The sequence below is a fragment of the Sander lucioperca genome, chromosome 14 (assembly GCF_008315115.2).
Source record: "Sander lucioperca isolate FBNREF2018 chromosome 14, SLUC_FBN_1.2, whole genome shotgun sequence".
Lineage (NCBI taxonomy): Eukaryota > Metazoa > Chordata > Actinopteri > Perciformes > Percidae > Sander > Sander lucioperca.
This window is the reverse complement of record NC_050186.1, coordinates 14,584,700-14,608,525: the sequence shown is the minus strand read 5'-3', so window position 1 is coordinate 14,608,525 and position 23,826 is coordinate 14,584,700. Positions and strand designations below refer to the sequence as shown.

At 40.1% G+C, this 23,826-nt stretch overlaps 1 protein-coding gene across 8 annotated transcripts in view; it reads right to left on the bottom strand.

Moving 5' to 3' along the window:
* Nucleotides 1-23,826, bottom strand: part of zmp:0000000846 (tenascin) — a 67,938-nt gene that overhangs the window by 11,162 nt on the left and 32,950 nt on the right. For 2 of the 8 annotated variants that reach the window (XM_031317628.2, XM_035991478.1), the window contains exons 2-18: nt 22,540-22,770; nt 15,348-15,911; nt 12,605-13,918; nt 11,942-12,205; nt 11,724-11,839; nt 10,775-10,928; nt 9,321-9,590; nt 8,259-8,444; nt 7,840-7,929; nt 7,429-7,692; nt 6,653-7,054; nt 5,272-5,706; nt 4,226-4,501; nt 2,522-2,794; nt 2,089-2,361; nt 1,726-1,998; nt 203-520 (exon numbers count right to left, since the gene is read on the bottom strand). In XM_031317628.2, coding sequence (XP_031173488.1) covers nt 203-520; nt 1,726-1,998; nt 2,089-2,361; nt 2,522-2,794; nt 4,226-4,501; nt 5,272-5,706; nt 6,653-7,054; nt 7,429-7,692; nt 7,840-7,929; nt 8,259-8,444; nt 9,321-9,590; nt 10,775-10,928; nt 11,724-11,839; nt 11,942-12,205; nt 12,605-13,918; nt 15,348-15,825 — 5,386 coding nt within the window. In that variant the 5' untranslated portion in view covers nt 15,826-15,911; nt 22,540-22,770. Of the gene's footprint in view, nt 1-202; nt 521-1,725; nt 1,999-2,088; nt 2,362-2,521; nt 2,795-4,225; nt 4,502-5,271; nt 5,707-6,652; nt 7,055-7,428; nt 7,693-7,839; nt 7,930-8,258; nt 8,445-9,320; nt 9,591-10,774; nt 10,929-11,723; nt 11,840-11,941; nt 12,206-12,604; nt 13,919-15,347; nt 15,912-22,539; nt 23,337-23,826 lie in introns of those variants that run through there. The other 6 variants (XR_004895011.1, XM_031317630.2, XM_031317631.2 and 3 more) reach the window with 6 other exon arrangements.

Genomic DNA, 23,826 nt, shown 5'->3' with positions numbered 1-23,826 from the left:
ACATGGCAGTAAACTAACTATCAATACTCAAGCTAATTTTGTTCTATTATTTTATATTATACAAAAAAGCATGAATATCAAAAATAGCCACTTACAGACCAGCCAAGTTGTGATGGTGAAACTTCAGAATTGGATCATTATGTACAGTAGTTTACACATTTATAGTAAGACGAGGGGCCTTGCAGTGCGCTGTGAGTGGTACCTGTCACAGCCACTGTAGTCAGAGGCCGAGAGAGAAGCCCTGACTCTGACACCCCGGTCAGCCTGACCTCATAGCCTATGCCGGTGATGAGGCCCCAGATGTCCAGGTGACTTTGGTTTCCTGGCACAGTGAACTCCTGAGGCTCCAGCAGCCAGCCAGAGTCTGTCACCACTATCTGAAAACGGCTGAAGCCGCCACTAGAGGGGGCAAATTCTTCCTGCGACTGCGGCGGCTGCTGCTGCTTCACCTCCCACGACACACGGAAGCCGTAGGGGGTTATGTTGGAAATGGACAAGTTTTCCACTTTAGGCAAAGGAGCTGGAGAGGAATGGGTTTTGATTTTTTTTTTTGTGAGAAGGGAACACATGTGGGAGGGGGAACAAGATTCCATTAGGAGGATAATGTGTGCAATGGTTGCAAAAGCATATTATAAAATCTGTTCTTCCTGTGAGGTTATCAGTTTTAAAAAGGAGACTGGATATCTCCTAAATTTAAAGGCCAAAACCATTAAAGGGCAAATTTTGCATGCATCATAGAGTTTTATATACTTCTACAATAGAGTGTGGAAAGAATAGATGCAACCGTTTTCTACTAATGGCACATTTTGAAGCTTGGATTTACTGCCTAGAGCAACAAAACCAAAACGACGTAAAAATGAACAAGGATGTGACTACCCATCACCACTGGGAGTTCTTACAATGAGCCAAAGATGCCACCCAAGACAATTAGAAGACGTACATCACATGATGTGGAGATAAAAACGTTTTGTAGAAAGAAATGTTGCATATGGCACTTAGAACTCAACACAGGCATCTAGTGGCCATTAGTGGCACTGCATCTTAACTTCTTTTTTTATGTTACTTGAGTATTTCCATTTTTTGCTACGTTATACTTCTACTCCACTCCATTTCAGAGGGAAATATTCTACTTTTTCCCCCATGATTTATTTAATAGCTTTAGTTACTTTACAGATTCAGAACACAGCATATAATCAACAAATGAATTATTATATATTATAAATGAAGCTACCCAGCAGTATATAAAGTAATTAAAATTACCATCTCCATTATCAGCTGCATCAATAAAGTGATGTAAACATGAATGCATCAATAATTATAATCCAAAAATATAATATATATAATGGATTATTCTGAAATGGAACATCCTGAATAATGAGTACTTTTACTTTTGGTATTAAAATATATTTTAATGTTAATATTTCTGTGCTTTTACTTTTATTATAAATCAAATGGTTTCATGCGCCAAAAATGAAACCAGATGAAAACACGTACTCATGATGCATGACAAATTTGCTCTTATTGCAACTTAAAAGAATATTTATCTGCGGGTCTAAGGCCTGAAATGCATTAAAAGATTTATTCTCGTATATTAAACTGAAAGTTGGAGACACATTTCCCCAGAAGGTACTTTAGTCTATTAAATGTTTTGAAGCAAAAGCTCTTTACAAACCATTTACAACTACAAGTGATGAGAGTTTAAGATATGAGTAAAATACGGAGTACCTGTGACGGCGTGGGCTAACACTGAGGGAGTGTGACGCCCATGAGAGATACCGTACAGTTCAATATCATAGCCTGTGGCATCCATCAGGTTAGAGATCGTTATGTTACGGGCTTCCCCAGGCAGTCTGAACTCCAGCATATCAGACTGCTGTTCGGGGTCACTGACCCGCATAACAAAGCCATCAAAGTGGCCTGACACAGTGCTCCAGGACAAGCTGAGATTCTGTGGACTCACAGATGAAGCAGCTATGGGCCCCAACTGTGGGACATCCTCTGAACAGAAAAAGAACACGGCTTTTCAGTTATGTTGTGTGGGTAATGTGCTTGGTACATGCAGTGTAAAGACAAAAATGCATGTGATACCTGTTGTAGCTACATCAAACAGAGGCTGTGTGTTCTGGCCACCAGCGCTGGCGTACAGCTTTATGTTGTAGCTTGTGCTCGCTTTGAGCCCGGCCATGACTGTGGAGCGCACGTCTCCTGGCAGAGCGCGCCCCATTGCCTGCGAGGGCAAAGCAGACTCTCTGACTTCTACTATAAAATTATCAAAAGCCTTCTCTCCTGTCCGCCACGACAGAGAAAATTTGTCTGAGGTAATGTTAGAAACAACTAGCCTGGACAAATCAGGCTCTTCAGCTACAAGGGGAGAGAAAAATAAGAAATATATTCATTTATTAAAATGGAAAGCATGTATGTGTCTATGTATACAGGCCCAAGTCAACTTTACTTTTTAGAAGAAGTGCAGAAAAGAATATTAGATAACCCTATTTTTTTGTAATACACAAAATCAAAATACCTGTTGATGCAACAATACTGACAGCACTTGTTCGGGATCTCTTGTATGTCCCATAGACGTAGGCTATATAGTCAGTGTTGGGCCTGAGCCCTGTGACGTCATGGGACTTTACATTGTGGGATATGTTATATTCCTTTGGCTCCATCAGCCAATTAGAATCAATTATCTCCAGGATAAAACCATCAAATTCTCCTTCAGTGCCATTCCAGAAGATTGAAAAACTCTCTGACGTTACGTTTGAGATATATAGTTTGCCAACCACTGGTTGATTCACTAAAGAGAGAAATCATTATTAGATTTTCATTTAAAAAAAAAACATTTTACAGAACACAAACTAATTACATAAATTACTGGTAGCTGTTTGATTTGATTCATCACATTAAAATGTGTATAGTGTTACAGGACACTCACCACCACCCACTTGCAATTCCTGATAGTCTGAGTAGTTTAAAAGATTTAATACATGCAAATATGTTTGCATAAAAATTAACTTAGCAGCTTGAACATTAAACCAATTACACTATTTATTAAAAAATGATAATAATTGTAACAAACATGTAATGCCAAGGGGAAAATAGCTTAAGAATACTGGCCTCAAGCTTAAATGAATGAAGTGTTGATTTTAATGCGAAAATGTGGCGAAGGAATAAACATAACAGTAAAATATAAAAGTCTTTCATGCATATGGAGGAAGAGCTGATCATGCAGTTGATCCGTTAACATTGAGAATAGGATAAATTCTGCATAATGTTGCACCACAGCGATTCAAAGCAGAATATGACAGCTACAGAGAAAGTTAAACTTCTAAAAACACACATATATATATATATATTTTGTTTTCCATGCGATGAAAATTAAAGTCAGTTACTTGCATACATGCAGCAGATATATTAGCCATCATTCAGATGAAAAACAAGGTGGCGTCAACTGTTAACCTCAGATATTATCGGCTTTTTACCTTGATAACGACAAGAAGATTTAATCATTTGCCACCTAGTAGTTCAAAAGGAAATGAGGATATTTACTTTAACGTTATCGACAAACTATCTCACACAGACTAACATAACTCAAATGTCACTTAAACTTGCATGTGAGCACATCCATGATCCTTCAAGGTTAATCAATTATGCACTGAGTGTTGATGGGATGAAATGAGATGGGCACGCTGTCATGGTGTGACAGGCGTGTGAGGGTGAAAGTTATTGGTTTTGCTTTTGCAATCATTGCAGCACATCAGCGTCAAACCTCACCACGATGCAGGGGATGGTAGAGGAAGGGGGGAGGGGGCTTCATGCACGTTGGTAACTGGGATGGAGGGAGCAGTTTGGAGTAATGGTGAACATTTGAGGGGCGTTTGCTTTGCTCAGTGATGTGGCACGGGTCCCCATCACCCTGCCCTCTCTCAGCTAGACAGAAACAGTGGCTGGAGGGTAAAGAATGGTTCATGGCATGTTGGTTAAGATGAAGCAGTACCCTGTGGCTAGGGTGTTGGACAGTGATGACAGAACAGAAATTAGGTTATTATGTTGTTCTCATTTCATGCAGCGAGGTGTGAACGCTCCACTGTGAGTGGGACAACAGCGGTTCTAGTGTCTGTGTATGCTTCACAGACACCGACTGAAACAGAAAGTTAAAAATCAAAAAAAGGAAAAAAGTTAAAGAGATAGAGGACAAAAACGCTGCAACGCTGCAAGTTGCAGGTACCTGTGGTTGATTCAGTGTACACGGGTTCAAGGAAGGAGCCCTGATACATCCCAAACAGGCCAACCATGTAGCTGGTGTTGGGATTCAGCCCCGAGATGCCCAGGCTGAAAGCGTCTCCGGACAGACTGAGGTTTTGGCTCTCTTCGAAATTCTCCAAGTTTGTTACCTCAATGACAAAGCTGTCAAATTCCCTAGCGGTGGGGATCCAGGACGCAGTGAAGCCGTCCCATGTAATGTCAGAGATGGTGAGGTTCACCACCATGGGCTTCGGCTCCTCTGGTAGATAGACAGATCAGAGTGGGGTCAACTGAGGCAAGATAGATTGTAAAAATTACTCTCACATTAACTTTCCATTTGTCACAGTAAGTACGACTGAGTATTTGGGCCACAGTTATGGAAAAAATAATCTCAGATTTCGGGAATAAAGTCAAACTACTAGACAAACTAAGTCAAAAATTACCCAAAAAAAGGGCATAATAATTTCAGAAAAAAATACACAATATTTTAGGAAATTTATGAGAAAAAGTCACAATATTTTGAGAATTTTCTTTTTTACTTTAAATCCTTTTTTTTTTTTTTTTTTAATATCATGACTTGCAACTTAAAATATTACAACTTTTTCTCAAAATATGACTTAAATGTTGAAATATTGCTACTTAAAATATTAAGAATGTCTCGAAATATTACACCTTTCTTCTTGAATTGTCACAGTTATAATCTTGACATATTATTACTTGTTCTTGAAATATTATGACTTTAAATCATTTTCTGACTTTTACAACTTTCTATCTTGAAAAAAGTATGACTTTAATCTTGAAATGTTATCACTTAGTCTTGAAATGTTACAACTTTTTCTGGAAATATTAATCATTAAATCTCGTGCTCGTTTTCTTGTGGTCCTAATACTCTGCCGTAAATAAGAGTCATAGGTAAAGGAAAATATGGGATGAAAGAGAATTGTCATTTACAATAAAACATCAACAGTCTGTGCAGCCATCCTGAAATATTCAGAGCATACAAAGTGAAGAAATATTTGCTCCATGTACCTGTAGTAGCAAAAACTTTGAGAGGTAAAGATCGCCTGCCTTCCACCAGCCCTTGCAAAGTAATACCATATTGTGTGGAGGGGGACAAACCCTCTATTTCAGCCTTCCGCACACTACCCTGTAGTGTGGTCACATTAGCTTGTGTCGCCCCTGACGGAGCACTGAGCTCCACCAAAAAGCTGTCAAACGCCTCATTAGGCGCCGACCAAGACAAGCTTACACTGGTGGAGGTGACTTTGACTGTGAGGTTCCCCAACACGTCCAGGCTCGAGCTTTCAGGCTCAACCCCGGAGCCCATCACACCCGTATCAGAAGTGTTTAGAGGAAAGAGGGGATCTGGGTTTTGAACTGCTTCAATATCCAGAGCAGTTGTTGGGGTTGTAGGGGCATCTTTGATGCTCAGCATAAGAACATCTGGAGAGGTAGGCGTGGGTGCTACAGTGAATAAAAGCAGGTTTAAAGAATTAATTTGTTACCGGCTCTGCTGATGACTGAAAAAGAACATGTGAAGAAGAAACAGGGTTAAAATAAGAACACAATATATTGTAGAATTCAAATAATTCTGCACAAAGTTCGGTCCATTTTCTACCTTCTTCTTGTTAAGATTTCATTATTATCTTGCCTCTTGTTATTCCAGTTTTTCCAGGACTGCGGTTCATATCATCAAGCAACAGCTAAGGCATTAATGGCACTTGAGTCGGCGCCATTAATTTTTGAAGCGTCTGAGTAGTCCACCGAAGTGGAAGTACACAGTTGTCTTCAAATAGATGTTGAAGCCATGCACAGCCACTTTTTTTGTTGCTGCTGTCCTAAAGAAAGACTGTTCTGAGTCACTTGTTTGACATGCAAAGTGACGTACAGTGTCATTTTCTCTGACTGCTAGAGAATTATTTATTATAAAAGTAAAAGGGATTGAAGACAGTGAATGATGCAGATGGAATTAGCAAAATGGTTGCATTTAAAAGCTCAAATGCAGGAAGAAATCAGGACAGTCAGTATATTATAACCCCTTGTATTTGAAGGTATTCATGCCTCAGGGAGCACATAGTTCCCAATAATTCCCACTGTAGATTTCTTCTTGTATTTGAATTTCGGCAACATTCTGCTACAGTACTGAAACTTTGTCAGATGACAAATGAGATGAGATGAAAAGGAGTTTTTTTTTTTTTTGGGTTATGAAGATGACTGTTGCAATGAAAAAAATATTCTTTGCTGAGAAATCTCAATGAGTAAAATATCAGCATGCAAATCATATCGCTACTCTGATCTAAGAAACTATTTCACCTCTATGTCACAGAACATCTGACTCCACTTAAGTGAGAAGCTGTCAAAAAAACAACGGGACCAAAAGTCCCTTACAAACTAAAAGAGAAGCTTATACCTGTGACTGCAACAGCTTCAAGTAGCGCAGATCTCTGGCTACTGGTTAATCCGTAAAGTTTTATTTGATATTCTGTCGATGCATTCAGGCTCTGGATTCTAGAGCCAGTGGCATCTCCAGGAAGTTGGACCTCTCTCACATCCCACAACCGCTGAGTGTCTTTATATTCTATTGCCAAACTATCATAGATACTGAGAGCCTTTAGTTTCCACGAGAGGTCAAATCCATCAGGCGTGATGCCCGAGATAGTCAGTTTCCCAAGCTCATCGTCAGGCTCCATACCAACTGAGAACTGGGACTCAGAGGGGTCTAAATACACAAAGCTAATGACATTGTCCTCCGAGCCTGTAGGAGTCGTTAGCTCACGGTCGTCTGAGTCAGCTAAATAAAATGTGAAAGAGGCTACAAGAAAAACAAAAAGGCACAAATCAAGAGAGCATAATTTAGGTGTAAGTGCATTTTTTTGGTGTTCCTTCGGCAAAGTCTTTAAAGTTTGACTCTGGTGTGCATTCATTTATATATATATATATATATATATATATATATATATATATATATATATATATATATATATATATATATATATATATATTGATGGACTTACTTTAGAAAATAAACCTATATTGAACTCCAAAATCTAAACAATTGAACGGAAAAAGCCGTGAAGAAACTCTAAGGAACAGCATATTTTGTGTGGCAAATCTGTTTCCATCCTCCTTTGAGGGCATGTGTCATTATTCCAACATTATATTGTGGTAAAATTGTTCCCTACCCACCTGTAGATGCAGGTAAGGTGACAGGTATGCTCCTCTTGTGCCCCCTCTCAGCAGCCAAAGTGAGGGTGTAGCTCATTCCAGGAGTCAGGTTTGACAGGACATAGCTAGTCGCTTTTGCTGGGATCTCCACCTCCTCAGCCTGGCCGTCTCTGGAGACGTACTCAAGCCTGTAGGCGCCAACCTTAGCCCGAGGTTTCTGCCACTTCAAGGTGAGGGAGGTCTCTGTGGACTCGATTTTTTCGAAACCTCTGGGGGGATCGATATCTGACAGAAGGGAAATATTTAGTGTGTAAAATTGTACTTACTTCTTTTGCATGCTCATTTCGTCACCCAATTTGCATCAACAAATTCAATCAACGTCTCAATATTTATGAAGTGGTGCTTAGGACAACTGCTCGGCGTATCTCTCACCAGTTGCTGCATTTGTAGTAGCAGGGAGGCTCTCTCTGTCATTCTTCACAGCTGTCACACCAATCCCATACTCTGTCCCTGGCTTCAGCCCTGCCAAAGAGAGGGATGGAAGGAAAATGACCACCTGGTATGACTATGTATGCTATTTTCAAAACCATGTATAATGCTAAATATCTTTCCCTGGGCCATCAGGTCCCTGAATTCATAAAGTGTGTGTGCACTATGATGTGTTAATGATGTATATATTGCTTACTTCTCTCCTTTTATTGTTTATATTTATTATGCACTGGCCAAAGAAGCACTGCAATTTCATTGTATACCTGATGTGCAATGACAATAAATATTCTTATCTATCTTCTTATCTATCTTATCTAACACAAGTCGTGTGTGATCGTACTGAATATATGTTTGACCCTTACCAGTGATAGTAGCTTTTGTTGTGTCTCCTGGTCCTCGTGGGAACAGTTCCTCACCGTGAGTCGCTCCAGAGATGGGACTGTATTTCACCAGATAGCTGCCAACATCAGCTTGACTGTTAGTCCACTCCAGAGTGACACTGTCGTCTGTCTGAGACACAGCCTGCAGGTCTGTGGGGGCGTCCAGGGCTAATAAAAAGTAAATACATTTATAATAATAATAATAATAATAATAATAATAATAATAATAATAATAATAATAGGAGAATACTTCTCTGCTCACAAACAATACATTTATACACAGATATTTAATATATTATTTTGGATATTATTGGAAATCTGACTCCAACTTGCAGTATGCAAAGAGATGTATGCACAACCCAAATCGCCACAAAATAAATATAAATACTGTGAAATATATCCACACACTAGCATGTTCTGCAATACTGTATGGTTTCAATGTAGTTTTTCATAGTGTTTGAATAAAATTAAAGCAAAAGGCTGGTGCTATTCTATATTGTTTTATACTGTCAACAAGTTCCATGAAAAGAACAAAAACCCATTGATTCCTACTGAAGTGGTACATCTTTAAAAACAGGTCACAAATATACTGTAGTTTCATTTTTTGAAGGCTCAATAATTTACTAAAATAACTGGTAACAGGAGGAAATAGTGCATTTATTGGGGACTTTTTTCAGCAGCGGATTAATCCACATTTGGTGCTCTGGTTAGTATTTATGGCGGCAGGACGGTGTGTGTGGGATTGAGTCAAAATAAACTACATTGTGTGTGTTCATGGTAATGAAGGGACATGTCACCCAGTGCAACAGTGTGGCTCATTGATGTGTTTTTGGACAACAATGGAGCTCTGTGGCACAGAGAAAGAAGATATATCTTAGGCTTTGATATATAGAAATACTTGTTAGAAGACACATTCATTGTAGGTTTTGGTCTTTTCATATTGACAATATGAAAAACATAATATATATCACCATAACTTCAGTATTTACCACAACATTTTGATCTTACAATTTAAACTTACAGATACTGCTATCACCAGCCTACCTGTAGTGAATGTGGCGGTGGCAGGGTCACTGGTGAGGCCTCCACTCCTGGAAATGAGCGACACCTTGTACTCAGTGTCTGGCCTCAGACCGTCGATGCTGTGCTGCTTGTCTGGGGGGTAAATCTCCACACTGGTTTTATCAGACGGTTCAGAGCTGAGCCCGTAAAACATAGTGAGTCTGTCCATAGGAGCCACCGGCTGAGACCAGCCGACCAGAGCAGAGGAGTCTGTCACGTCCTTCACCTCAACCTGCCGGGGGCCGTCGATCTCTGGGGTGGGGGGGTTCAGGTGAGACAGGCAAGGGTGAAGGATACTAAGCTAAGCTAATCGGCTGCTGGCAAATTTTTACTGTACAGACATGTGAGTGATATAGATCAAATTCTCAGGAAGCAAATAAGTGTATTTCCAAAATGCTGCACTATTCCTTCAAGGTTCTTAAGTAGAGAACTGTCGGCAAAGTTGTTCTCGACTCTGGTCTCTTCAGGAATGATTTAGCTTCTAATAGTGAAATTCACACATCAATCAAGACAAAGTCAAAGTCTGCATTGGTGTGAGACCGAGGTTAAGACAAAACATCAGCACTCCTGCCATGTTTTTTTAGCCTTCATAAATAAAACAGCCCTTATAAGACTCAACTTGACTGTCTCATAAGACAAAGCAATAACTTGGATCAACAAGGGAATGGCTATCATGAAAAAAATATGCGATTCACTTTCACTCTGACATTGTTTACTACCTGACAAATCTCCTCTGTTTGTATGTGGGGGAGACATCTTTTCTCCATGTTAAAAAGGACCTCTGGGGATAAAAAGGGTACGAAAGGTTTAACTTTACTTCTATCATTCATTTCTGGGAGCTGCATCTAGTTCCTACAAAAATAAATGACATAAGAAATGAAAACGTTGCGAGTCCATTGACGCCAACTTGTAAACTAAATGGCTTTTCCATGCACAATGAAAGTTGTTTAGCCTGGCGTGCTATATCGATTGCATAAGCATTTCAACGACGTAATGTATGGAGCAACGCTGCTATAAAAGCCTCAGCAAGCAGATGACAAAAGCTAAGAGCAAGATTTAGTGAAAAAGAAAAAAAAAAACTAGTACATGGTCATGATAAGCTAAGATTCAATGTGTCTGAGTTATTACTCTTTAGCTAAAATCTATGATATGGAGCTGTGGAGAGTCAGCAGGGATTTCCTGCTATAACTCTTCTTTTCATTATGGAATTTCACTCTTTGACATTAATGTTTTTTATTTATTTTTTACTCTGTGAAGGTTTTTTGTATCCACCCAAACTGCTAATAGCTGCCAGACAGAACAGGAAATTGAAAAAAAAAGTCATCTGATCTTTTCTCAGGAAGACACTGGATGATTTTAAACATCTATGATCTCACCAGTTTACTCCAAATAATCAAAAATGCTAAGACAATGTGTGTTTACAGCTGGAGACTCACTGGTAGTGACTTTTTTGGATGTTTGGGGTCCTTTGGTGTTGTTCTTGATGATGTTAACAGATACTTCATACTCCTGTCCTGGTCCCAGGCCTGACTGGAGAAACTGGGTTTGAGAAGGTTTAAGGGTGCTCATGACTTTTCCATTTTCTTCTTTCTGCAAGGACACATAACAGGATATTTTACATTAGTTTATGCAGTGAGGGTTTGAACAAGAGAGAAGACTAGATTACTGTGAAAGAATTAGGTTAACACACAATGACTTTAGTTCACATCAAGCTAGTCAACATATTTCAGGCATATTTTGATTGGAAAACATGTTTTTGCTTTCTTGTCGAGAGTTAGAACAGAAGATTATTATCACTTCTTAATCTGTTTGTACAGTACCAGTGGTACAATGAATAAAACAGAAATTGTGTCTGATTTCCATGAAATGTCAGAAATCAGGTTACAGAAAGTATGGAACAATGCTGCATGCAATAAATTGAGCTCTTGACACATTTATGAATGTATGACAGAAGCTGTCAGTTCTCGCTCTACAGGAAATGTAAGAGACTACAAAGAGAACTGTTGTGCAGGAAACTTCATTCAGCCCATTATCTAAATTAACATAAGGTCAGGAAAGGACATGCATTTAAAAATGGGTAGAAACTCCGCAGCAACTGCAAAAATTTAAAGACGCCTCTGATTTATCAACTGCCACAGTAATTTTTTTCAAAGAATTACTGGCTCGGATTCTAAGCAGCAGATTTATCCGCAGTTCTATGACATCCAGACTTGCCCTCACTGAGGTTTTTCCACATGTCAAAGCAATTTTAATGGTTAGTGCTGAAATAAATCCATGTTTTGCTGAGACTTCCAATAAGCTGGCATGGCTGTATCACCTCTCACTTTTTCCCCTGTCGCTCAATAAAATCCTGGGCAAGCCTTCAAAAGAAATGGGCAGACTGACCGTGTTGCGGAAATAGATCTCCCAGCCATCAAAAGAGATGTCCAGCTGGTCCCACATCACCTCCACTGAGGTCTCTCTCACCGATTTGAATCTTAAGCCCTCCGGCTGTGGAAGATCTGGAAGGATGGAAACAAAAATAATCCTTGATAGCTAAGCCACATCAACGTTTTTGATGTGAGTATTTACAATAAACTAGCATGGAGACGACTATGATGTACCTGTGGCCACCCTCGCGCTAACAGGGACACTCTTCTTGTTGCTCAGAACAGCGTAGACATTGATCTGGTACTCAATGCCGGGTTCAAGCTCTTTGACAGTGGCTGATGTTTTGTCTCCTGTCACAGTGAACTCCTGGTGAAGACCGCCAGGACTGGTGGGCACATACGTCACAAGGTACTCTGTCACCAACATCTCGTTGTTCCAGGACAGGTCCACCGTGTCAGAGGTGACCTCGCCAACAGTAAGGTCCTTTGGAGGAGACACTGGAAAAAAAAAAAAAAACGGAAGCAAAAAAAATAAAAAAAAACAAACTGTGCTGAGGGTGTTGTCTTGGACAGTTTCTCATGACCTCAATCACAGAGTATACACCACACAGAATTAATGCAAACTCCAGAGCCACATCTGGCTGTGGTGTGAAGAACTGCCAAAAAAGTGGGAACAAAGTGCAGACAACGGCAATACACAAACCAAAAACCTCTTTGATATTCACTGAAATAGATTCTCTCAAGATCAGTGGTGAATTTTGATAATAGGAGGAAATTACATCACTCTGGATTTGATTTTATAGTACATTTAGTTAACACATGGAAAGTTTCAAGATTTGTGAAATGCCAAATCCTTTTTTTGTGCATTTCCGCAGTAAACTGAACAGAGCTTCTTACCTTCTGAGCAGTCTTCTCCAATGTATCCCTCATCACAGACGCACTGACCATTCTCACAGCGTCCTTTGTCCTGGCAGTTGTTGAGGCAGCTCAGCTCCGCACAGCTTTCTCCTTCATATCCACTCTCACATGTGCACCTTCCGTTGATGCAGCGCCCCTTGTTGTTGCAGTTGCCTGGACAGACGTGCACAGAGCAGTCATCTCCTGAGTAGCCTTCCTGACAGATGCACTTGCCGTCGACGCAGTAACCCCGGGCCAGGCAGTCGTTGGGACAAGCTGTCTGACTACAGTCCTCCCCACTGAAGCCTTCGTCACAAACGCACTGCCCATCGTTGCACCGGCCACGGTTTTGGCAGTTGTTAGGGCAGCTCAGTTGAGCACAGTCCTCACCGGTGAAGCCTACATGACACACACAACGTCCCTTTAGACACTCGCCGCGGCCATAGCAGTTTGAGGGGCAGGTCCTGATGCTGCAGTCCTCACCAGCGAAGCCTTCCTCGCACACACACTGTCCGTTAACACAGCGCCCCCTGTGCAGGCAATTGTTTGGACAGGAAAGCTCCGAGCAATCGTCTCCCTGGAAACCAACATCACAGGCACACTGTCCATTTATGCACTGGCCTCTGTTGTTACAGTTGTTCAGACAAGCTATCTGGCTGCAGTCTGCGCCTTGATAGCCCATGTCACAGATACACATTCCGTTGAAGCACGTACCTCTGCCGTTACAGTCGTTGAGGCACAGGAGCTGAGAGCAGTCTTCTCCGCCGAAGCCAGCGGTGCAGACGCACTGGCCATCTACACAAAAACCATTACCATGGCAGTTGTTGGTGCAGACGCGTTCTCCACAGTCCTCCCCGGCGTACCCCTCATCGCAGTAGCAGGTGCCGTTCTCACAGCGCCCACGGTCGTAGCAGTCTTTGGGGCAGATGAGTTCAGAGCAGTCGTAGCCCGTCCAGGGTTCATCACACACGCAGTCTCCGTCTTCACAGCGGCCGCGGCCGTGGCAGTTGTTGAGGCACTTGGTTTGTGAGCAGTCTTTGCCGAGGAAACCATCCGAGCAGATGCAAACACTGCCCACACACTGGCCGTGTGCTCCGCAGTCTACAGGGCAGACCTCGAGTGTGCAGTCTTCTCCGGTGAAGCCCTTGAAGCACTCACACTTTCCGTCAACACAGCGGCCCCGGCCCTGGCAGTTATTGGGACACTCGGGTTCAGTGCAGTTGGGTCCCTTCCAGCCAGGCTCACATATGCAGCCACAGGTTTCAATACTGTAGTTTCCATGACTGTTGCAGTAAGGTTTAGTTCCCACCTCACCTTTGATTAAAAAGTAAAGACATTTTTTTACCAATTCAATTAGAGAGTTTTGTCGAAAATCATCTCTGGTATTAAATTATTTTGTAACATATGTTCTAGTTTCATGGGTATTATCTATGGGACTATTTCTTTGACGGGTGCCATTTCCCCTATTTCCGGTCTTTATGCTAAGCTAAGCTAATCAGCTGCTGGCTCTAGCTTCATATAAAGTGTAAAGATATGAGAGTGGTATCGATCTTCTCATCTAACTCTACGCAGGACAGTGAATACATATGTTTCCCATACATAGGTTCTACTTGGGCGCCTCCACTCCATATCTTTATAACGGAGCTAGCTAACTGGAGCTAACCGCTAATCAGAGCTAATCGTTGCTAACCGAGCCTTCAGTTCTGCATGCCTGTATCCATTAACTGCATTTATGGACTCAAGCCCAAATAAAACCCTTCATTTTATTAAAATGGCTGTAAAAGTTTTAAACTACAAATCAGAGTTGTTTGAATGACAGAAAACTGTTCAGATGCGATCTAAATGAGTGCAACAGGACATGTATAGTACAGAACAGCATGTTTAGGATCCCTAAAACATGGATAAATACACTTAAAAAAATTAACAATGATCTAACCAACAAAATTAACAAGAATTAAATTTAGATAGCCCTAGCCTTATATGATTTAACAGGAGTTAGAAGGAAACAGTGTTGAGATTAATAATAACATGTAACTTTCTGTATGGATCACATTTTAAAATCTATTTATAACAAGTTATATCATCGCAATATTCAACAACGTTGGGGCATATCGCATATTTTCCTCATATCGTGCAGCCTTAATAACTACCATGAAATTGTGTCAGATGCAGCATTTTTGTCGCAATATTTTCATCATCTTTTAGTCTAACTGGTTTAATATGTAAATAGTTATTTCATTCTAAATGATCTGATAATGTTATGTAGTCATTCTTTTCACCTTCGTTTGACTAGTTTATAACTGTACCCATTATTACTGAACCCAGCCATTACGCGCCGCCACATCCTGCGCCACCCACCACCACAAGTAAATCTCAACCTGTGGGAAACACTATACTCTTAATTTCCAAAATGCCAATCTCTTCCTTTAAGAGTGCATCACTCAGAAATAGCCCAAAGCTTATTTTAGGAACTATTAGAGGAGACTTTTTACATTCATTCATATTCAGCGAATGTATGTCATGACATTTGAGCCAAATAAAGCCCCATTCAAACTGGAGAGTTGCTGGGAGTATTACACCCCCACACTGAATTCCTGAACTCAACAGATGAATAGAACAGATGTGCGATGTGGTATTCTTTAGTGTAGCACTTCATTACAATTTTAGTGAAATAAAGGATTATTTTACTGTATTGGCTGTTATCTACATACCAGACAAAGCACGACAGACAAACGACACCTACCTGTGACCTGTGCACTGCAGCAGGCCCTGTCCCCGTTGCACTGATCTCTCAATGCTGAAACTTCTCCCTCGAGCATCTCCAGTCGGCTCATGAGGTCTTTCAGGCCGGGCACGTCGTCAGAACAACCACAGGCCTGCCGAGGTATGTTGATGCGGTGGGTGAAGACGATCTGGTTCTCCCCATCAACAGTCTGCTCAGCGATGTGATGGCCTGAAGAGCCTGCTGCATCTTTAGGCTGGAGCTCCGTGCTCCCTGGAGCGTCCAGGGCCACTGAGCACAGGGAACTGGCAGGAACATTGACGTTATAGACATGGTTGAAAACCACAGGATGGTCTGCGCTGGGGAGCGTGATGTTAACCTCTTTATGGGGTTCCAGAATCTGTCGTCGATGCCGTAAGATTTTCTTCACAAGCCCAGCATTTGATAAGCTGAGCAAAGCAGTCAGAAGGAGGCAGCTCAGAATGCCTCGTGCACCCATGCCAGATGTGGGACGTGGATTTAGTAAAATAAATATCTGTTTGAACCTCTGACTAAAGATCAAATCCTCATTAAAAGGTGAAGGTTCTAAAAAAAAAAAAAAAGAGAAAGAAAATATTTCATCACACAAATGCAGTTTTACTGTAACGTAGAGCTGTAGAACAGTCAATCTAATGGACAGACATGACACTGGTATCGATCTAATGATCGATCTTACTTACTCTCAACAAAAGCAAATAAGCAAATTCACCAAAATATCAAAGTATTCCCTTCAATATAAGACAGCAGCTTGAAAAGCATCTTACATCGGCACAAAGTAAATATTACCAACAGACCCATACTGTAATGACAACCCAACTATCAGATTTAACAACTGACCCACTCCTTGGAAAACATTACATTACAAACAGCTTAGAATCATACATACATGTACGTACATGAAGTCTTTTAGAGCAATGGTCCCCAATCTGGGGGTGCAGACACTCACAAGGGGATGCAAATTAAATATGAGGGGTTGCAAAATGACATATGCAACTGGTTGAGGTGTTGCAAATAGATATTGTTTTCGTTTTAATGGCTCACAAGCCAAAAACACTCTTTTGGACAAATGTCCTGTTTTACCTGCAGCCAAAGAAACGGTATGACTTTTGGTGTGAGAAGAAACCCACAGAAACGTGAAGAATTTGTTCTTTTACATGCAGTGCACCTTGCTAAAAAAGAGCTATATAAAGCTATGAAGTCTTTCTTCTTCCACTGTTTTGGAGATTTTTTTTTAGCATTTTTCAAATTTCCACTGCAATGCTGCAGCAAACACATTCAAATGTGTTCACTGGAACAAACAGCAGAGGTCAGTCGGAGGTACCAGGATCCCTTCACACCACTCAAACTAACTCCAGGCACGTCTGTGGTGGCCCACTGTAGTGGTCTTTTTTGTGAGTCAGTCTGATTATCATTTACTGTACAGTAAATAATAATCAGACTGTACAATATATTTCTGCTACAGTAGCATTTGAGTCACTGCACTGACAATAGAATACTGCAAACCCTAACCCCTGTGGGTACAGGGGTCTAATCATGTAGTTTCTGTGGTGATATTATTCATCTCCATGTGATAGGCTACAGTAACCAAACCACTGCTGCTGTGCTGTTTGTCTTTACATTTGCAGAACTTTTAAAAGAGCAAAGTGCAAGAGTCTTAACATAGCCCAGATTTATTGCTACATAGCATTTAATTCACACTTAATTCCTGTAGAGTTAACCAGGGAAAGAGAGTGTACTGCTCTATACAAAAAGATGTTAAAATCAAATTGTGCTGGCACTTCAAGTTCTTTCATGGTACACATACAGTATTTGAAAAGTTTAAGCTGTTTTGTATGAAATAGCATATATAAACACACAAAAAACAGCAGAGTGTATCCCATACACAGGACTCCTTCTCGCCCACGATGACTTCATCGGCTGGACTTTAAGAACGCTTTAATTTGTGGGAGCCGAACTAGAACTAATGACGAGCTTCTTCCTCAGCGTGGGAAAGCCTGCTTGGATAACTCTGTGTTGAGTTTCTGCGGGATCTGAGTAAGCACCATGAAAATCAATAGAAAACCCCACAGTGATTCCACAGACTAACTGACATACTGCATCTGTGCACTGGTCTCTTCCTCACAGGACAGGAGGTACACATGCAGGTCTGCTGCTAGGTCTGGGAAGTAGCCAACTCTACCTCTATAAAAGGGTTGCATCTCCGTCAGTGATTCAGGATTTTGTCCAGATCTTTTGATTGAAGATTGCACATGCATAAATATGAAAAATGATTTCCAGAAGGGAATTGTTCATGCAGTGATAGCTATGAAAAGACATGTGGAGCACCTGGATTTAGGTTCTCATGAAGACTTCTGGAAACTATTTATTAAGACAATGCTGACACTCAGCTATCGGGTAACGAAGATGTTTAACAACTGATGTTTGTTGCATCTCAATGTAACCATGACTGGAATGATGGGAATTACTGGAATTGTTGGGTCTTTGTAAATTATAGAGTGTGGTCTAGACCTACTCTATCTGCAAAGTCTCTTGAGATAACTCTTGTTATGATTTGATACTATAAATAAAACTGAATTTAATTGACTGCAATCACCCTTTTTTCTCTCTTTTCTTCCTTGCCACTTATTTAATGAATAGGACATATTTTATTCTCCAGAGACACAAAATCAAAACCGATCAGGGCATCGGCACATGAAACAAAAGTTTCATTCCGAGCCACACCTATCATAATGCAAAAACAAAACAAAAATAAAAACACAAGGCAGCCAAAGTCTGAGACACTAAGAAGACAACATACAAGTTCCAGAAAAGAAGGAAAAAAAACTAGAAAAACAACAATCAAAACATGGAGGAAAAAAATACATTACTTTGTCACATGAAGAGAGAAAAAACAATTCTTTATCCCAGAACAAAATCTGCAAAACCATTCAGCAATCAATCCATATTCAGATAAAGCTACAAATCTTTACAACTGAAAATGTTCCACCTATGAAAAAAAAACAGGCCCAAAATCCTCAAGGACATACCCACTGTTCTCCCGCCTACTGCATTCTAAATATTAAACCAGTCCCTTGACCCCATGTCTACCTTTGACCCAAAATCAGAGGATTAATGCAGCGTTCATGACATATCGGAGTTATCGTCATTACTAGATTCTGAGCAGACAGACTAAAAATACAGAAGTGCCTGAAAACCAAAAAAATATGGTTGCCTCACATCAGCCTAACAGTGATTAAATGTAATTAACCCAAATTTAATGGACAGTATTTTAATCTTCATACAACCAAAGCTCACACATATACTCTGAATATCTCCTGGAATATCAGAATCCCAGTAGACGCTTAAGTGACAAATTACAGTCACTTATTCACTGTTAAAGCTTCAGTGGGTAACTTTTTTATAATAATGAACGTCCATTACATTCAAGCCATTGCCAAATGAGTTGATACAAAGCTAATTAAGACTATCAACTGTATTTCTCAGCATGGCTGTGTTTAGAAACTGGTGTTGTCTGTCGACTTTCCCACACAGAAACTCAAGTGACGATAATTACCTCTTCTGGAGAGTCCATCATGTTTTTTTAAATCCTCCGTGTCCTCCTTGGCTACAAGTAACTGCGTGGAGGAGGGATGAGGGGGAAGCGCGATCGCGGAAGGCTTGTATCATTTGGATGCACCGACAGAATTGTTGTTACTTAGAATTCCTCATGGGAGAGACAGAAACTACGCACTATAGCTGTACGATTATTTTGACAGAATGATTCAGGATTAATGGGCAGGTTGAGCCTGTGTGTATTCACCTCTGTTCCAAAACATAAAGCAGCTCTACACAGATTGTGATGAATTCTCCCATAAGGAATGCCTAAGATTTGTATTTGGGGAAAACCAATAAAACAGATTAAGAAGCAGGAATCAACAGACCACAATGTGACAAGTTGTGGGCAATTTGCCAACAGTGTTTGAATACAGCAAGTATCCTAAAAGCTGACAGGAAATCTTGTGGTTTTATGACATTTTATTATGTCTTCCTCTTTTTTTTGTGTAGCTATATTTGGATGACACGCTGCATGATGTATTCCCTAAAATCAAATGACAAATATTTTCCATTACTGTCTCATCAATCCCCTTTTCTTTCCTTTCTTGTCCTGACCTTTGACTTGGCCTTTCTTTCTCCTCACGAGCATGTTTTGCACCCCTCCAACTAAGACACAGATATAAACCTGAGCTTGAGTTTCACAAGTTCTCGCACATCTGGTGAGTGGTAGGATAAAGACAGTTTATGACTGGTGTTGTAAATCTGAAAACTAGGTCTGTCAATATGTTTTTGATCTCCTTCTAGACACAAAGATAATTTGCGGTCTTGGAGGTAAAGAAATCCTAAGCACGTGTTTCAGCTAAAGACGCTCTTGATAGCTTCAGAGGTGGCTCAGTGTTGCTATTCTGTAATTGTAAATTAATCAAATATGATTTTTATCATGGTAAGTTTTATACAGTAAAAAGTCAAGAAGACATTATTCAAAGCAGACGAGCGGGGTTGACCAAGGACATTCGCATTTGACTTTGGGACATAGTCAAATGAGAATTTGGAGAGCAAATTGAAATAAATATAACCTGTTCACTAAGCTATAATCCAGAATTGCTGTAGCTTTAGTACTCTTCCCCCATGCTGGCAGCGAGAAGGGAACTTTCCCGCGTGGAAAAGTGAAACTGGGAATGTTGGCCCTGGACTGAGGACATCTGTTTTGCTTAGTCAAAGGAAGAAAAAAAAAGACACTGCGGTACTTGTCCTTTGTCCACACAAAAACTGAAAGTGCCACTGCATTCATTATTAAATGTTCATTGTCTCTGATCATCTCCATGTGTGCAGTCAGCCAGTTGAAGGGCTGCTTCTAGTGACAAAACACAGACAGCAACACAGACAGCATTGTCTGTACTTCATATCCATGAGAACACAAGTGCAGCATATCTGGACACACTTCTTATGGAAAACATTTGTGGCTGACGGCAGCGCGTCTGGTCAGCGGTAAACATTAATCCGGTGCATATGCTTGTTTGTTCATCTGTGATATTTTATCATATATATATATATATATATATATATATATATATATATATATATATATATATATATATATATATATATATATATATATATATATATATATATAAGTCTGATTCTCATAGCATCTGGAACAGCTGGAAATCATCTCAGGAAAAGTTAATTGGACTAGTTACTGTAGCTGATACAATAATAACAGAAATCGCAACACCTCATTAACAGATTGCAAATTTCCCCACTGCTGCACAGATATCCTGAAGTGGTCCTTTAAGAATAATAAACCTGAGCTTTATGTGTTCCCATGTGAGGCTGAACAGGATACAGACTTCAGTTTCTATTTGCAATTATGGGGTCTCTCCTCAATCAGGGAGAAAAAGCATAAAGATTTGTAACAAGAGACTTTCTTTTTTTGTAACAGAAACGATTAATGGATCAAGAGAATATTGAACAATTGGATCGGTTACTTGATTCAGTCATTTTTCAAGCAACTTCTGCTGGTTCCAGCTTCACAAAACGCGATTAGTTGCTGCTTTTCTTTGTGATACATGTTAATAAACTGAATATCTTTGAGTTTTGGACTGTTGGTTGGACAAATCAAGCAATCTGCATATGTCACCTTGGCAAAACGGTCAATTAAAGGTGCCCTGTGGAGTTTTCTTGTAAACAAACAAAAGTATACATTGTTACTCACCAAAATGCATTGTGAGGTAATTTTCTTCCTACTACTAAAGTCTTGAACTCCACAGGGAGCATTTAAATTTGAAACTGAAATTTTGCAGCTCTAGTTTTTTTGTTCTCTATATCCATGTGAATGTAATGGTGTGGAGGATATCAGAAGAAATCCCTCCACTGGTTAATGAAAATTAAAGAAAATAAGAGCAGGTTTTAATTAGCTAGGAAATTCCAAACAGCCATCTGATTCTAGACACTGGCAGATGTACAATCTAAAAGGCCAAACACTGACACAGTCAGAGCTGACACAGTCAGAGCTGACACAGAATCGCAACAGTTATATAATCATGTACATGTGTTTATTTGAGTATTCTGTACTGTAAAATGATGTCAACCATGAGTTAATTCAGTTTCTCTGATTTAGGAGGAAGAGACGCGGATTATTCGACAAATAAGCCCGTCAGAATGCTCTCATTAACTCTCTGCATAACAGACGTGTGATGCTGAGTTATGATCAACCCCCTGGCTCGTTGTGTAGAGCTCATTCAGAGGAAAACAGTGTAGGACGAGCCCTGGGGGAGCTCCAGCTACTAAACCAGCTGTTCTTCTGACAGAGGTTTGTTTCACAGAAACACCGTTCTCCCAAACACACCCCAAGACACCCAGCACATAGCAGAGAGGCGGCAAAACCTCCTGGACTGAATAGCTGCTGATCGGACTTGATGTGTATTTAGATATGAGTTGTGGGATGAAACAAAGAGCTCAGCAGAGGAACTAAATGATTATAATCTTTCTCAGCTGAAACATTCAGAAGTTAAAACCACCAAAAACCAGAATTGGATTTCAATTAAGCAGAGCAAATGTACTGAATGGATGAAGTATTTTTTTTTTCTTCTTGCCCATACTGGCAAACCCTGCTACCCATTTGTTCCCTTTAATTTAATCTCCATGATGGAAAAATGACACACAATGAAAACTGAATTGCATTGCAGAAGGTAATGAGATGAATCATCAGGCTGCAAAACCTCACCCCACACACACACACACACACACACACACACACTTTTTTGGAGTATTGATCTATAACCTGACAAAAAATTTAAGAGAATCTTTTTGGCATGAAACGTGCTGGCCCTTCTCTACTAAAGACGATCAAAGCTTCCACATGTTCACTCCTTCCCTCAGCAGTTAGTCATCATCTCTGATCCTGCATTGGCTGCTATGCGTCTCTGACTGAGGAAGAAGTTGCAGTATACACCAAGAATGTACTTCCAATAATCAATGCCTTCTGTTGTTGTAGTAGCCTGCGCTAAACAGAAATCTACTGCTACTACTGTCTATTTTTAAGACAATAATTGCAGGAAAAAGTCAAGAAAATGTACTTCTTGTCACATGAAATACAGGGAAATTTCTATCAGAGATACACATAAATACATCTTCTTACCTGTACTAGTGCAATCTACTTGTCACAAGCCCATGCAGGTAAGATAAGGCGCTCCTCTGAGTCTTCACACATTCATTGAAGCCAAGAAAAATGATGCTTTGCTCTGTTGTGTCACTGCTCCGTCTTGCAGCCTCTCCAGCAAGGTGGCAGCTCTGTCAGTCAGTCCTCCCTCAGCCAGCTTCCTTATCTTTCTTCACCATTCACAGCTCAGGCTGGAGTTTAGCTCCTTTACTGTCAGAAAGAGAGTGAGTCAAAATCACAAAGAGAGAGGGAGAGGGAGAGAGTGGGAGTAAATGTCTTTTAAAGTGTGAGGAGTAGTTTAGGTCAGACCCCCATTGCTTAAACTCCAACCCTTAAATAGCTGTTATTTTCCAACCCTCCGCAGCACTTATTCCCTCCCTCTACTGTAACTAATGGATGCAGAGCTGGGCTGCTGCCTTTAAATGAGATGCCAGTGTTACTGGGAGTCATGACAGAGCGACCAGTGCTTGTGATTGTGCAGGAAAATTAGAGAGGAAAGCTGGGAATGAGAGGAAAGTGACTTCAGGATGTAGACAGCAGACAGACATTTCCCTTCAACCATTTAACTTTGTGATAATGATTTATGATTGTCTCCTGAACAAATAAAGAAAAAAAAGAAAAAAGAAAAAAAAACCCTTCCTCAATTATCCATCACCACCACTACTCTTCATTTCCATACCTCACACTAATCCCTCACAGTGTGAATCTTTCTCCAGCTTTGTCACAGTGATGGATATTTACAGCAACTGAAACTACATTTTATTATGCATGCAACCACTCTTTTTCAAACATAAATTTATTGGGTTTTTGCTTTCTTTACATCATAGAAAAGTGCAACAGAACAAACAGCATGCACAAACAGAGCAATCATACACAGCGTATCCACCCCCCAACCCCCCTCCCCACAACAAAAGGAACACAACAGTTATGTAAAATTAACACAAAACCGAGATGAAAATAGTAAACAAGTATGTAAATGTCAAATTCTGGGTCCGTATACGGATATGCTGCACTAGAATACTAAAATGATATATGTGCACATGAGCACGCCTTTACACAATAATGAATAAACATAGAATATGAATAGATAAATATAAAAATTATATATATATAAATTATAAAAAAAAAAGGGGGGCACGGCCACAGTAACAATCAAATCAGTTCATCACTCCCTCCACCACTTCGTATACTTTCATTTTCCAGGAAATTATATTATATTATATTATAATATAATATAATATAATAAATATATATATATATATATAT